General features: G+C 36.7%; 1 protein-coding gene across 1 annotated transcript in view; it reads left to right on the forward strand.

Moving 5' to 3' along the window:
• The window catches only part of LOC150084433 (uncharacterized), a 242,229-nt gene that overhangs the window by 53,197 nt on the left and 173,288 nt on the right, over window positions 1-15,744 (forward strand). The window contains exon 4 of the mRNA XM_090376229.1: window positions 14,274-14,379. Within this exon, the coding sequence (XP_090232355.1) occupies window positions 14,274-14,379 (106 nt within the window). The remainder of the gene's footprint in view (window positions 1-14,273; window positions 14,380-15,744) is intronic.

Raw genomic sequence — 15,744 nt, forward strand, 5'->3', positions numbered from 1 at the left:
TTCGATAACTCATTCAGGCCCTCTAAGCTTTATCTTCTTGCAATATTACACTACAGATGCATATATAATAAAAAGGTTATAAAATGCATTGTTTATAGGCTAAGACCAAGCGGTCTCGTTTGCGGTATATAAAGGAAGAATTAGCCACAAGCAGACACTTACTATGAAAAAAACGAAGGGAATGTGAAAGCCATAAAGCAAAACTGCCGACAATTCATTTAGTGGCTGTAGTAGACTCCTCTCTCTGCCTGGACATAATTTTGTCCTACCACTGAAAGCCACGGGACACTTTATAATTACAGTAGCATCCGTCAGGAACCTATTCATGGCCTGCGATCTTGTTTGTGATATACAGAATTTGTCGTAAGTAAACAGTGTTTGTATGAAACACTATCAAGAGACGGTTTGTGTGAAAATAAAGGGAACCTGAAAACCATAAAACAAAAATGCAGACACTTGAAATAGTGGATTTTAGTTACAATTTATGCAGCCAGAAATATTGCCCATTTAATTATTTTGAAATTTTCACGCCTTTTGAATTTTAGTGATTTATTTTTGTTGTGTGCCACCTAACAAGTACCACACTTAGTTGGTGTGATTTTTCATGTTGTGTTTATTTGACATAAATTTATTGAATTCATATTTAATAAAATTAAAAATTACTATTTTTCACTGGGGGAATTTTATTCCACTGGGGATGAAACTCACCCCGGTCATCCCCCCCCCCCTGGATTCAACACACTTTGTAATCCGATATTTCTGTTCAGACTTTTTGTTTTTGGGTTGTAATTTTATTTTTGGTTTTAAAATGTTAAACAGTAAAAAAAAAAAAGATGAGTGTTAATCAATAACAAAATAGGGCAAGCAGAAATTGCAACTAACACTATATGTGCGAGTGAGAAATGGAGAAAAAAGATTCTGAATAGAGTTTTTACAGAATTTTATTTTACTGTAGGTTTCTTTGTATTTTAAAGGGAAGCAGAAATTTTTGTCAATTGAATTGAAGATTGAGATTTTCAGAAATATTCATGAAAAAAAAAAAAAAAAAAAAGCTTCAGTAAAAAACTTTAAAAGATTCAGGATATTATAAGGTTTACAATTTCAAAATTGTAATAAGCACTTAGAGCAGGGGTTGACAACCTTTTTTGAGTGAAGACCCATTTTTGATTTAATTAAAAAAAAAAAAAAAAAAAAATCTTTTTTAATTAAAGAGAGAGAGAGAGAGAGGGTTTTTTAAGAAATGGAATAGTGGGAAGGTGTTTTATTAAAAATATATATTTTGAAATAATATTTATGAATGATTATTTATTAATAAATAATCATTAATAAATATTATTTATTAATGCTCACAATGCACAGGCAAACTAAACTGAAATGTTTGCAACTTGTACTGACACTAAAGTTATTCACGTTGCCGCCAATGCCCACTGCTCTTGTCAATGTGGGCTAAAAGTTATAGCTGCAGTTACATGTTCAAAGAACCGCAGGTTGCTGACCCCTGACTTATAGGATGAATTATCTGTGTAAAAGTAATGAAAATTTGTTGAAAACCAAGTTATTAGGCCACTGAAAGTAATTTTTAAGATCAGTGGATGTTTTAAATAGTGCAGTTATGTTTGCCGGTTCACTAAAGAATCCTGATATCCAAATTGACAAGGAATTAAACTCTCTTGGTTGTGTTGTTTGGACTAGAATTTGCTCCAAGGCAATTGTCTATTTTTATTCAGCAGAAATATTACTTCAGATAATTCATATCAGTGTTTACAAGATTTTGTTTATCTTAAAATGGAAGGAAAAGACTTTTGTGCAGGATCAGTCATTTACATTATTCTATGAAATTAGGAAATCTTTAAATGAAAAATTATCAAGACTCTTTAAAAGACTGTGCTTTGGTTCTCCCGAAAACTTTGTACTCTGTAGAACCAAAAATAGTGATAACTAAAAAATTTGCGAAAACCGATCTTGTTATATTTCAAAGTTCAGTAAGAAAAAAAAGTGTGCCAGGCTGACTGTTTTTATGCATTGAACCTACAACACCATTTAGAAATTTGACATATTTTCTAATAGTAGTAGTAGTAATAGACGCATGTGATGCAAGCGTATGAGCTTATGTAGCATCAGCCAAAAAAAAAATTCGCACATCCAATCGCTCTAAAAGTTTGTCCAGTTCCGCTTTGAATTTATTTAAGCTATAAACTTCCACAATGACAGATGGAAGTTTGTTCCAGCAATTAACCACCCACTTGCTAAATGCAGATTTCCGCACATCTATTCTACAACTGTCTTTTCTCAATTTAAATTTATGACCCCTTGGGTTCATAATCTGAGCAAGCGGAAGAATTACACTGGACCGAACCTATTGGTAACTCTTTCAGAGGCTTCCGGATCAGCTAGGGTATAATCTTGCTACCTGTACTCTGCCAGATGGTGACTGGAGGGAGTCCAAGTAGTGTGTATGCAGGGGGCATTGTCGAGGCCACGTTATGCCAAGGATCTGGGTATATTCTTACCATGTGTATTCTATATCCAAAAATTTCATTACTTCATACAGCATGCCCCTCCCCCCCCACTTTTTCTTGCTATTGAATATACCAATTGTCAAACTAATAGAGTAAGCTTATCTGCAAAAAGATCTAAGCCTCCCAAACACTTCCTAGTTCATTACACAAATACACATGGTCTCACTTCTAATCTCAACGATGTCCATTTCCACTTGCAGCCTGCTAAACTCCATGTAATTTTTTGACAGAATCTCAGTTATCAGTTGATTCAACTGCTGCTCATCTCAGTTTCTCAAATTATTCGCTTTGATTCCTTTCACTTCAAAGGTGGTACTTGTGCATTTGTTCGTTCTGATATTCCCTGTCAGAGACTTGGTAATTTGGAATCTCCTATTTTCGATCTTCTCTGGCTTAAAATCTCTCTACCTCATTGTGTCAAGTTCATCTGTTGTCTCTACCATTCTCCCAACTTCACTAATCACTTGGAGCTCTTTAACTTCCTCTCTTTGCAACTTGACTTTCTCCAGTCCAACTTTCCTAACAGTGAGGTAATTTTCCTAGATGATTTTAGTATTCACAACTCCAGCTGGCTTCGGTTTTCTAGTTAAACCAACCCAGCTGGTTTCCAGCCACTACAATTTGCAGAACAAGCCTTTCTTGGTAAGAGGGGCCCCTTTGCTCCCCTCACCAATCTTGTTGCCCTTCTCTGTATATGCTCAAGCAACTCTACATCCTTCCTAAAATGAGGCCCCCAGACCTGTATGCAGTACTCAAGGTGTGGCCTGACTATTGCTTTACACAAAGGGATAATCACCTCCTTTTCCCTGCTAGCAAAATTCCTGTATATCATTGACAATACTCCATGAGCTTCTCTGGCAGCCTGTCTGCCTTGCTCTGAAAACTTCATATCTGACTGTACAATCACTCCCAGTTCTTTAATTTTCTATCACCCTAAGTATAGTACCACACAGTTGGTAAGTTTATCTGGGGTTCCTTCTACCCATATGCAGTACTTTGCATTTGTTAATGTTAAACTTCAGTTGCCACTTTTCAGTGCATTGATCAAATTTTCTAAATCCTGTTGCAGTAGCACATTACCATTACTGTCATTGACAACTCTGCAAACCTTTGTATTATTGGTAAACTTTGACATTAAGCCTGATATACCTTTATCAATATCATTGATAAATATTCAAAACAACACTTGTCCCAACGCTGAACCCTGTGGGACTCCACTAATAACATTAGTCCACGAAGAGCATCATCCATTGATTACCACACTGCTCCAGTTTGTACAGTAGTCTTCCATGTGCAACAGTGTCAGAAGCTTTCCTGAAATCCAAGTACAGTCAGTCTTCTATAACACGTGTTTACATTACACAGATTCAATCATACACTATTTATAAATAGGGAAACGATGTTGTATATAACACAAACTGAACTTGCTTATTCATGATTTGCCTTTGTGTTTACAAGAAATGGCAGCCCAATGCGGAATCACCCCAACTGAACGTAACACGATAGGAATGAAGAGAAGATTCTGAAAATGTATTTTTTTTTTTTTTTTTTTATATATATATATATCAGTGAAGGTGAAACACATTTCACCATAATAACATAAAAACCGACACAATTCCAGCTATCGGTATTATCACAGATGCAATTAGATCGAGTTTACTATCAGTTTATAACAGATTCCAACAGCAGAAAAGCAACTGAAAATTGTTTTTGTTTTATGGTAGTGATCTCCAGAAATGTGCTTTAGTAAAATGTGAGCTAGCGAGGTGTTAGTGTCTCTGCCTTTACGGTGTTGTTTATTCAGTTGCTACACTGCCAGCTTTGTTTATGCGTATCAAGCATGCCTCCTCATTTTGTAATTGTGATTTATTCCCTAAAAATGAGTAAAATACTTAAAGGTGTGAAAAGGAAGTGTCCTGGTGAAGACACTACAGATTCAGAGAGAAAAAGAAATGCAATATGCATAGACAGAGGTGGACTGGGTCAAAAATCCTTACTGGGGAAAATTTGTAGTGACCTCATACTGGAATTTATGGCCAAAATCACACCGACCTTCACCGTCCTGCCCACCGGGTAAGGCTCATGGCCAGTCCGCCTCTGTCCATAGAGAAAAAAAAATATGAAATTGTGAAACGCTTTGAACAAAATTAAAGAACATGTAATATTGCTTGTGCTACAGGCAACATCACATTCTATAAATGAGGCAATGCTGAGAATTAGAAAGAATGCAGAGAAAATAAAAACACTTTCATAGCAGGAACAACTCAAAGTGTAATAAAATCCATTAGATCAAGACAGAATTGGAAGAGATGGAATGGCTGTCATCTCTTTTGATAGAAAATCAAACATAGAACAAGTTTGCTTATGATAGAAGCAAAAGCATTAGCAAAATGCTTTTGTTAATGCCTTGCAAAATACTGTGTTATGCGAGTTTTCCAGCAATTCTCAAACTGTGTTAGAGTGAAACTATGTTGTAGAAGTACCGTGTTGTGCAAGGGTTGCTGCAATTTATCAAATGTGTTAGAGTGAAATCGTGTTGTAGAAGTACAGTGTTATATGGGGGTTGCCTATATATGATATCAAAATTAGTTTTTTGCATTCAGTTCCTTTGTAACCACATCATAGTATTCAATCAACTTTGTCAGACAAGACCTCTTAACAAACTCATGCTGTGTCTGAATTATTGCTGCCATCTTGTCTAGATGATCCTGCAATGCATCTTTAACCAGTGACTCCATTATTTTACCCGGAACAGAAGTTACACTATCTGGTCTGAAATTACTTGTGTCACCCTTAGATCCCGCTTTGTGATTTGTATATTAATGTAGTCATTAGCATTAGAGGCATATGATGCAAGAAAGTAAGCTTATGCAGCATTAGCCAAAAAAGAAAAGCACCCATTCATTCCAATTGCCTCTCCAGCTCGGCCCTAAATTTATTTAGGGTATCAACTTCCACAACAAAAGGTGCAAGTCTGTTCCACCAATCAACCACCCACTGGCTAAAGGCAAATTTCCACACATTTATTCTGCAACTGTCCTTACTGAATTTGAATCTATGCCCCCTGTTCTTAATCTGAGCAAGAGGAAGAATCCCATCAGCATTCAGCTTACTCAACCCATTCAATGCCTTATACACCTTAATCAGATCACCTTGCAGGTGCCTACTCTCCAGGTGCTGCAATTTGCAGAACTTAGGGGCATTTCTTGGTAAGAGCACTCCTTTGTTCCCTTCACCAATCTTGTTGCCCTTTGTACTTGTTCTGGAAACTCAACATCCTTCCTAAAATGACGCCTCCAGACCTGTACACAGTACTCTTGGTGTGGCCTGACCATTGCATTGTACAACGGGATAATCACCTCCCTGTCCCTGCTAGCAAAATTCCTGTATATCATTCACAAGACTCCCTGGCAGCCCATCAGTACTGCTCAGAAAACTTCATATTTGATCGCACAATTACTGCCAGGTGTTTTCCACTTCCCTAGTACCAAACAGTTGGTATGTTTCTCTTGGGTTATTGCTATCCATATGCAGTACTTTGCATTTGTCAATGTTAAACTCAGTTGCCACTTCTCAGCCCATTTTCCCAACTTGTCTAGATCCATTTGGAGTAGCATACTGTCTTTACTGTCGTTAACAACCCTGCCAACCTTTGTATTATCTGCAAACTTGGACATTAATCCTGATATACCTTCATCAATATCATTGATGAATACACAAAACAACAATGGGCCCAACACCAAATGTGGGGAAACTTCACTAATAACATTTGTCCATAAAAAGCAGCGACCATTGATTACATTTTTGTTGTCTCCCACTCAACCATCCCTTTATTTAATGTATCATCTTACCCTTAATGCCCTACCTCTCCAATTTGTACAGATGTCTTCCATGTGCATAGCTTTCCTGAAATCCAAGTATATGATATCAAAATTATTTTTGACATTCATTTCCTTTGTGACTACATAGTATCCAATGAAATTGGTCAGACAAGACTTCCCTTTAACAAACCCATGCATTGTCTTAACTATTATTGCAGTCTTGTCTGGATGATCCTGCAATGCTTCTTTAACCAGTGACTCCATTATTTTTCCCGGAACGCAAGTTAAACTAACAGGTCTATAGTTGTCACCTTTTAAACCCACTTTGTGAATTGGTGATACATTTGCACACCTCCAGTTCATGGGGACCACCCCTGAGTACAAGGAAGCTCTCATAATTACGGCTAAGGGTTTGTTTGTTTCCTTTGCTGCCTCCTTTAATATAACTGGACAGATTCCATCCACCCTTGGTGCCTTCCTTATGTATAACTTATAACTTCAACAATTTCTCCTCCACTTTGCTCTTAGTTATTACAAAATTACTTGGCTCCCTGTTAGAGTTTGATAAACTTCTGGCATTCCCCTCATTGAATAACATCCTCATGTGTGAATGTAGATGCAAAATACTTATTCAGTTTATCATCTACCCGAGCAAGATCATCAATAGTTAACCCATCTACGATAAATTGTCCAATCTGATTCATCCCTTTCCTTCTAGAGTTTACATAAGTAAAGAACTCTTTGCTGTTTTTCTTTGCATCCTCTGCCAAAGATTTCTCTAATCTCCCTTTGCCTGCCTAACCTTTGTGATTTGATTGCAGACAAGCTTATATCTGACATAGGCTTCTGTGTCACCTGATAATTTTTATGCATCGCATACATTCTTCTTCTCTGCCATGAGCCTCTTTAATTCATCTGACATCCATTTAGGCCTGAACCTTGAACAGTATTCTTAGTTGTAATGAAAATCCTAGTAGCCTCTAAGATTTAGACCCCAAAGGCTTTCCATTTAGAATTCCACATTGGTAACATCATTAGTTGCTCCCACAGTATAGAATTTCAAAACTACCATCAAGGCTAAAGGGAAGCCCTTCCCTTTAGCCTGGATGGTAGTTACATCTTTAAGTAATTCCTGTATCAGTATATTGTGATCACTGTCGCCCAGTGGTTCCTTTATCTGCAAATTCTTAATGCATGAATAATCATATCAAGAGTATTACTCCCTCTGGTTGCCTCTCGAATGTGCTGCTGTAGAAAAGTCATCCCATAAATTCAAAAAAGTCTTGCTAATGTGTGGGTGACCAACCCATAAGTTCCAGTCAATATCTGGAAAGTTAAAATCCCGCTTTATAAGACATTCTGATTTACTGGTCCACTATTTCTTTGCACATTATACTCATCAGATTCATTAGGCCTATAACACTCACCTCTCATTTTTCCTTTTTCAATGCTTATGTCACACCAAACAAACTCAACATTGCATTGTCCACCAACATCAATTGGGTGAACTGTTATAAATTTTGTGTGTTTCTTAACTTACGGCATAACCCCTCCTCCCTTCCTGTCCTGTCTATCCTTTCTGTACACATTGTACTCCCAAAATTCTAATTCTGCATTGCTTATATCTCTGATATCCTAACAATATATGCCTTTTGATGTCTTGACTAGCACTTTAATCTCATCAAATTTATTAACTATACTCCTAGCATTGGTGTACATGCATGTACCCATGCACCTGTTTCTACTCTGTGTTACCCCTAACAGCCCATGTATTCATTTGTTCCACTATGATTCCCAACACTCCTGGAAATCTCCATTGTCTTGCTTTCCATGCTGCTGCTGCTGCTCATTCCAGTAGAAGTAGTGCAAGAATCACTTGTTTCTGGTTGCAGCCACTGTTAGCCTTTTAGTCTGTGTATCTCCCCCAAGCTAGCAGTTTTCTGACCCACGTAACACTGCCTCGATAGCATCAGCAAACATTCTTGCACCCTTTCTATTTAACCTCATCCCTGTAGAAGCAGTCTCTCCTGTGAACAAGCACAGATCAAGCTTTAAAAAATTCTATCCCTTGAGCCTTGCACAATCTCTCCAGGGCCGAATTAATCAACGAGTCTCATCATATACTCCCTCCTATTGTGTCTTGGCAGAATTGCAGACACTTTGAAATTCAACCTTAACTCGTGACTTTTTTTCAATATTGACCCGTACTTGAATAAATCTGCAGATCTCTTAATGTCATTAGTTCCAACGTGTACAACAATATCCCCATTTGTGCCCTTAAAAGATGATATCTGCTGTACAACATCATCAACTTTTGCCCCCTGCAGACATACCCTGGTCTGGTTCCATCTAGTCTTCTTGCGTAGTATAATTCCCATCTCCCTGACAATAGAGTTACCAACAATAACTAGTTGCTTTGGGATCAGCGCATTCTGCCTTGGAGATTGTCTGTGTTGCTTGATGCACAGGAGTCAGCTCTGCCGTTGAGCTGGTAACCTAGAGCTTGATGGGCCTCCTCATTAATTTCTTCGAGGGCATTTACCCTACACCTTAAGCTCTCTTAGATGCCCATCAGAACGCTGAGTTGGCACCTAATTTCTTGACACTCTAGGCATCTTGCACACACAAACATCCTCCTCCTTGGCTAGGTCATGTTCCATTTTAGAAAGTTCACCAAACACTTCGCACATTTTTTGAGACTGTGATGCTTTTAGCATTAGTAGAGTCATTTGATGCAAGAAAGCAAGCTTATGCAGCATCAGCTAAAAAAAAAATAAATAAATAAATAAATAAAAAATAACCACTTCCACTTCACCCCTCTGTTCGTTCGAAATACCTGTCCAGCTGAGCTTTAAATTTATTTAGGCTATCAACTTCCATGACAAAGGATGGAAGTCTGTTCCACCAACCAACTACCCGCTGGCTAAAGGTAAATTTCCGCACATCTATCCTACATCTGTCTTTTCTCAATTTGAATTTATGCCCTCTCGGGTGATTATTCTGAGCAAGAGGAAGAATCCCATCAGCATTGAGCATGCTCAAACCATTCAAGGCTTTATTAACCTCTATCAGATTACCTCGCTGGTGTCTAGTCTCCAGACACTGTAATTTGCAAAACTTAAGCCTTTCTTCGTAAGAGACCCCTTTGTTCCATTCACTACTCTTGTTGCCCTTCTCTGTATTCGTTCCAGCAGCTCTACATCCTTCTTGAAATGAGGCCTCCAGGCACTGTATACAGTGCTCTATGTGTGGTCTGACCATTGCCTTATACAAGGGAATAATCACCTCCTTATCCCTGCTAAAAAAATTCCTCTATATCATTGACAATACACCATGAGCTACCCTTGCAGCCAGTCTGCACTGCTCAGAGACCTTCATATCTGCTTGCACAACCACCTCCAGGTCCTTTTCATTCTCTACCACTGTCAGTGTAGTACCACAGAGTTGATACATTGCTCTGGGGTTGCTGTTTCCCATATGTAGTACTTTACATTTGTCAATGTTAAACTTCATTTGCCACCTCTCAGCCCATCTGCTCAACCTTTCCAGATCCTGTTGCAGCAGCATAGTGTCAGTAGTGTCCTTGACAACCCTGCCAACCTTTGTATTGTCTGCAAACTTGGACATTAAGCTTGATATACCAAAAAAATGAATCGCAAATGCTTAGATATACCATAAAAAGCTTGATATACCAAAAAAATGAATCGCAAATGCTTAGATATACCATAAAAAGCTTGATATATCATCATCAATATCATTTATAAATACAGAACACAATAATGGACCCAATACTGAACCCTGAGGGACTCCACTAATAACATTAGTCCACGATGAGCAGTGTCCATTGATTACCACTCTGTCTTCTCCCCCTCAACCACCCTTTTATCCATGCTAGCAATTTGCCTGCAATGCCACACTGCTCCAATTTGTGCAGCAGTCTTCCATGTGCAACAGTATCAAAAGCCTTTCTAAGATCCAAGTATATAATATCAAAGTTATTCCCTGCATCTAGTTCTTTTGTGACTGCATCGTAGTATCCAATCAAATTGGTCAGGCAAGACTTCCTCTTAACAAAACCATGCTGTGTCCGAGCTATAACTGAAGCCTTGTCTAGATGATCCTGCAGTGTTTCTTTAACCAGTGCCTCCATTAATTTTCCGGGAACAGAAGTTAAACTCACAGGTCTATAATTTCTTGTGTCAGCCTTTGATCCTCCTTTGTGAATTGGGGTCACATTTGCACATCTCCAGTCCATGGGTACCTCCCCTGAGTCCAAGGAAGCTCTCATAATTATGGCTAAGGGTTTGCTTACTTCCTTTGCTGCCTCCTTTAATATAACTGGATAGATCCCATCCACCTCAGGTGCCTTTCCTGTGTTTATCTTCAACAATTTCTCCTCCACTTTACTCTCAGAGATTACAAGATTCTCTAGCTTACTGCCAGAGTTGAATACACCTCTGGCATTCCCCTCGCTGAGTAACTCCTCATGTGTGAATGTCGATGCACAATATTCATTTAGTTTGTTAGCTACCTGAGCAGGATCATCAACAGTTGACCCATCGATATCAAGGGAACCAATCTGATTCATCCCCTTCCTTCTAGAGTTAACATAAGTAAAGAACTCTTTGCTGTTTTTCTTTGCATCCCTTGCCAAAGATATCTCGTAATCTGCCTTCACCTGCCTAACCTCCTTTGTAACTTGGTTACAGATCAACTTGTATCTATCATAGCCTTCTGTGTCACGTGTTAATTTGTATGTATCCCATGCATTTTTCTTCTCTGCCATATGTCTCATTATTTCATCTGACATCCATTTAGGCCTAAACCTTGAACAATATTTCTTAGTTGGTATGTAACGCCTAGTAGCTTCCAAGATAAGTTCTTTGAATGCTTCCCATTTTGAATTTGCTGTTGGTAACATCATCAGTTGGCCCCACTGTATAGAATTTAAATACTGTCTCAGTCCATCGTAGTCGCCTTTACGAAAGCAATAACCCTTTCCTTCACCCTAATGGTAGTTACCTCTTTGAGTAAATCCCAGTTCAGCACACTGTGATCACTGCCACCTAGTGGTTCCTCTATCTGCAGATTCTTAATGCATGAAGAATCACTACTGATAATCAAATCAAGAGTATTACTCCCTCTAGTTGTCTCCCGAACATGCTGATGTAGAAAACAATCATCCAATAAATCCACAAAAGCCTTGCTAGTGTGTGAGTGACCAGCCCCCAAATTCCAGTCAATATCTGGGAAATTAAAATCCCCCATTATAAGACTCTCTGATTTACTGGCCCACTCTATTTCCCTGTACAGTTTCTTATTATACTCATCAGAGTCATTAGGCCTATAGCACACTCCTACTCTCAATTTTGATCTCCCAATGCTTATGTCACACCAAACTGACTCGACACTGCACTCTCCAGCGATGTTGACTGGCTTCACTTCCTTGGATTTTTTGTATTTCTTAACTAATAGCATAACCCCTCCTCCCTTCATATCCTTTCTGTAGACATTGTACTCCCCAAATTCCAGTTCTGCACTCCTTATATCTGTGTGACACCACGTCTCTGAAATCCCAAGAATATCTGCCTTTGATGTTTTGAGCAATACCTCAAATTCATCAAATTTATTTACTAAACTCCTAGCATTGGTGTACACACAAGTATACATGCACCTGTTCATTTTCTTAGCTACCCTAACACAACCCATGTGTTTACTTGTACCCCAATGATTCCCAGCAGTCTCTGAAATATCCTGCATCTTATTTTCCAGGCTGCTGCTCATTCCAATAGGAGCAGTGCAAGAATCACTTTCACCTCTGCCAGTGGCTACTGTTAATCTATTAGTCCTTGTATCCCCCCAATCTAGCAGTTTTCCCACCCATCTAACACTGCCTCGATAGCATCAGCAAACATTCTTGCCCCCCTTTCTATTTAAGTGTATTCCATCCCTGTAGAAGCAGTCTCTCCTGTTAACAAGTACAGACCAGGCTGAAAAAAAATTCTACCCCTTGAGCCTTTGCACAATCTTTCCAGGGCCGAATTGATCGACAGGGCTCTCATCATATACTTACTCCTATTGTGTCTGGGCAGAATTGCTGACCCTTTGGAGAATTGCCCCCTTCGTTTCTCCCCCGAGTCACAGCACTCTCACTAGAGTTTGATCTTTGCTTTGCAGCTCTAGTCTGAGTCATGATTTTCATTTAAATACAGTTTAAATACAGTTTTTTAAATACAGTTTAATTAACAATGGAATTTAATAAGATTAATAAATATTTTTGATTAATTGATAATACTGTACTAAGCTAACAGATTCCTAATACGGTGCTTCGTATTACATTATACCTTACGCTATCAGTTTGAGATATACACGTTGCACTATTTCTTATTGATTACAATATGGTGGCAATAATAGTTCAACAATATTGGTGCCAACACCGGGAGTCGTAACTTCCAAAATCACTAATTAAATTCAAAATAAGAAGCTAACAAATGCTACTAAAACCTATTTAATATCTTTGTAAAACACAATGTAGTTATGTGTTTTACTATTATTAACCAGTTTTTATGTAAGTTCCTAGATGTGCATGGGCTTGTAGTGGTCAGTTCTTGGAACCCTCTGGTGGGCTTTGGTGTTTTCTGATTGTGTGTGTGGGACTGTGGCTAGTGAGTTTCCAATGACAATGGATCCTTGTGAAATTTAAGTTTTATTAAAATGAACACTTTGTACATAAGTGCTTTTAAATATAAATTTTTTATTTTGACTTGACTGTCCCACATTACAGTGAAATTACTTTAAAAAATCAATTAAAATTTTTAAACAAATTTGTGACAAATTGTGAAATAATTCTAAAAAAAAACATGAAAAAAAATCGCAGTTATGACTTTATTTGATGCCATAATATCCTCTACAACTATTTATATATAACCCAATTCAGTTTTATCAACTTCTAAATTAAAATTCTGGCTTATTTGTGAGATAAGAGAAGATAGCATGTACTTGAATATTTCTAGACAATTTGGATATAAACTTGCACATTTGCAACAATCTTAAATGTATACAATGGTTGTAGCACTCGGGGCAGCATGCAAGTGCACACTGACACAAATAGTGCTTCAGTTGGAATGCCAGGGTCTATATTGCATTTTTGAATTTGATGTTGAAATTGGACTAGGTATTACCATTTAGATTTACTATTGCTAAATTAAGATTTTGCCTAATCAACTGCTTTTTTTTCTCTATGGGGAAAGTTGTTCCATTTCTTTGGTTTAGTCTAAAAATGCCATCTCTACTTTTGAAATGACAGCATGTTTTTATTTGAATAAAAAAAAACAAACAGTTCTGTGTTCTGTTATTTTCAGCATGTGCAGTTTGCTATGAATCTATAATTCATAGCAAACTGCACATTTTAAACTAGTTCAGTTGTCATGAGAAAACATAACAATTGTTATGTTTTCTCATGACAACTGAACTCTTGCCAGTTTCATCTGTTTCTGAAGTACAGGTTATGTTTTCAGAACTTACCAAAGATGAGAAACAAATTTCCCATTGAGAGGTAAAAAAATTGATTAGGCAAAATTTTAATTTAGAAATCATAAAATCTAAACAGTAAAATTTAATCCAATTTTAACATCAAATTCAAAAATTTCAGCCCTGGTATCTTTTATTATTCATAAAAGATACCTTAATATGAATAAAGCACATATATATATACACACACACACACACACACACACATACATATATACATACAGTATGTATGTATAACAGTACACACGAGAGGGTTAATAATTGTTGGGTTTGTTAATTATTATTTAGAATGAGAATTTAAAAGTTGTACCCTGACTTTTTAATCATTCTATATATATAAAAATATGTAATTTTATTTTATTTGAGTAGTTGCAGTTTTCATGATTTTTATTCTTTCAAACAGAAATTCCTCTGCAACTTATGTTCAAGCAGTTCCAAGTTCTTCTACTGCACACATTGTTAGTTTAGTAGCAAGACAAAGAAAACCAAAAACTCGGAGAGGTCTTCCTGTAAGTAATTAGAATAATCATTATCTGTTAGTCATAATTTTAAACTAGTAAATATTTTTATTTACTAATAATAGGCTGCTAATTGTATTCTAATATTTATTTATTTCATTTAGTTTATTTTTATGTTGCAATATGAAAAGCAAAATCCAAAGTGTAAATTATTATTCAGAAAAATGTATTTTCTGACCTTATTGTGGTTATATAAGCAAGCTGAATTATGTTTTTCATATAATGTTTAAGCATATCAGGAACCTGATTACGTGATTTTGCACTTTCATTATTCATGGAATTTTTTTTTTTTTTTTTTTTTCCCTTGGAACTCTCCCTGTAATTTTCTTGATTGTGAATTTCATTATTCAGAGAAAATTAAATTGCACATTAAGCATAATAATAAAACTAAAAGAATATCTCAGAGGTTGAATGATTTATAGTTTACATAAAAATTAAAATTTTCCAGTTTCCTATTTTTATCTAATTTCAAAAATCATAAATTTGGCAGTGTTGGGACTTTGCCTCTGCCAGATTTTGAAACCTGATACCATATATTTCTGCTGGTAGTCAAATGCTGTAAAAAGATTATGTAGTATTCCATTGGACTGACTGAACAGTGTTGTTATTACTACTGCAATTGTAGCATTTTGCTTACCTTGGGAACTTTCCTGAGCATCAAATTTGTCCAGCGCTGAATTTAGGTAGTCTGGGGTATTGGCACACAAATATTAAAAGCTATAATAAAAAAGCTGAAGTAATTTTTAAACTTAAGTTTTAAAATAAAACTTTAGAATAAAAACTTAAAAATATTGAAAAACTTTAAAGTTTTTCAATATATGCTTTGTATAAAATTTTTTTTTTTAATTTAAGGATTTTAGAGTCAGATTTTATTTTCCACTTTCCCCATGTTGGGTTGAATTTCTGCAATCGAGAGCATAATGCACATGAATTGGATCACAAATAAAAGTCAACAATAAATTGGCAAATGAAATCAATAATATTGTATGCTGATGAAATAAAAGTTTTTCAGTTTTATTTTTTAGTAGTCAAAGTAGTAAGCTAAGATCACACCCATAGAAATATGAGCTGTAGAGTAATCACAACATGGCTTGCCAAGGGGGAGATCATGCACTGATCAATCTGATTAGCTGCTATGAAGTTGTTACAAAGGAACAAGATTTAGAATAGTTATGACTACTACTTTTCATAGACTGTTATTGGGTGGGGTCCCATAGGGTTAAGTGTGGGCTTCTTACTGCTTATAGGTGCATTAGCATATTACATACCATCTGCATGTAATAACTCTACTTCTAAATGGATGGATTTTCATGAAATTTTATATTTGGTTCTTTTAGAAAAAAGTTGTGAAGCCTT

The sequence above is a fragment of the Mastigoproctus giganteus genome, chromosome 6 (genome assembly GCF_048544385.1).
Source record: "Mastigoproctus giganteus isolate SK-2022 chromosome 6, ASM4854438v1, whole genome shotgun sequence".
Classification (NCBI taxonomy): Eukaryota; Metazoa; Arthropoda; class Arachnida; order Uropygi; family Thelyphonidae; genus Mastigoproctus; species Mastigoproctus giganteus.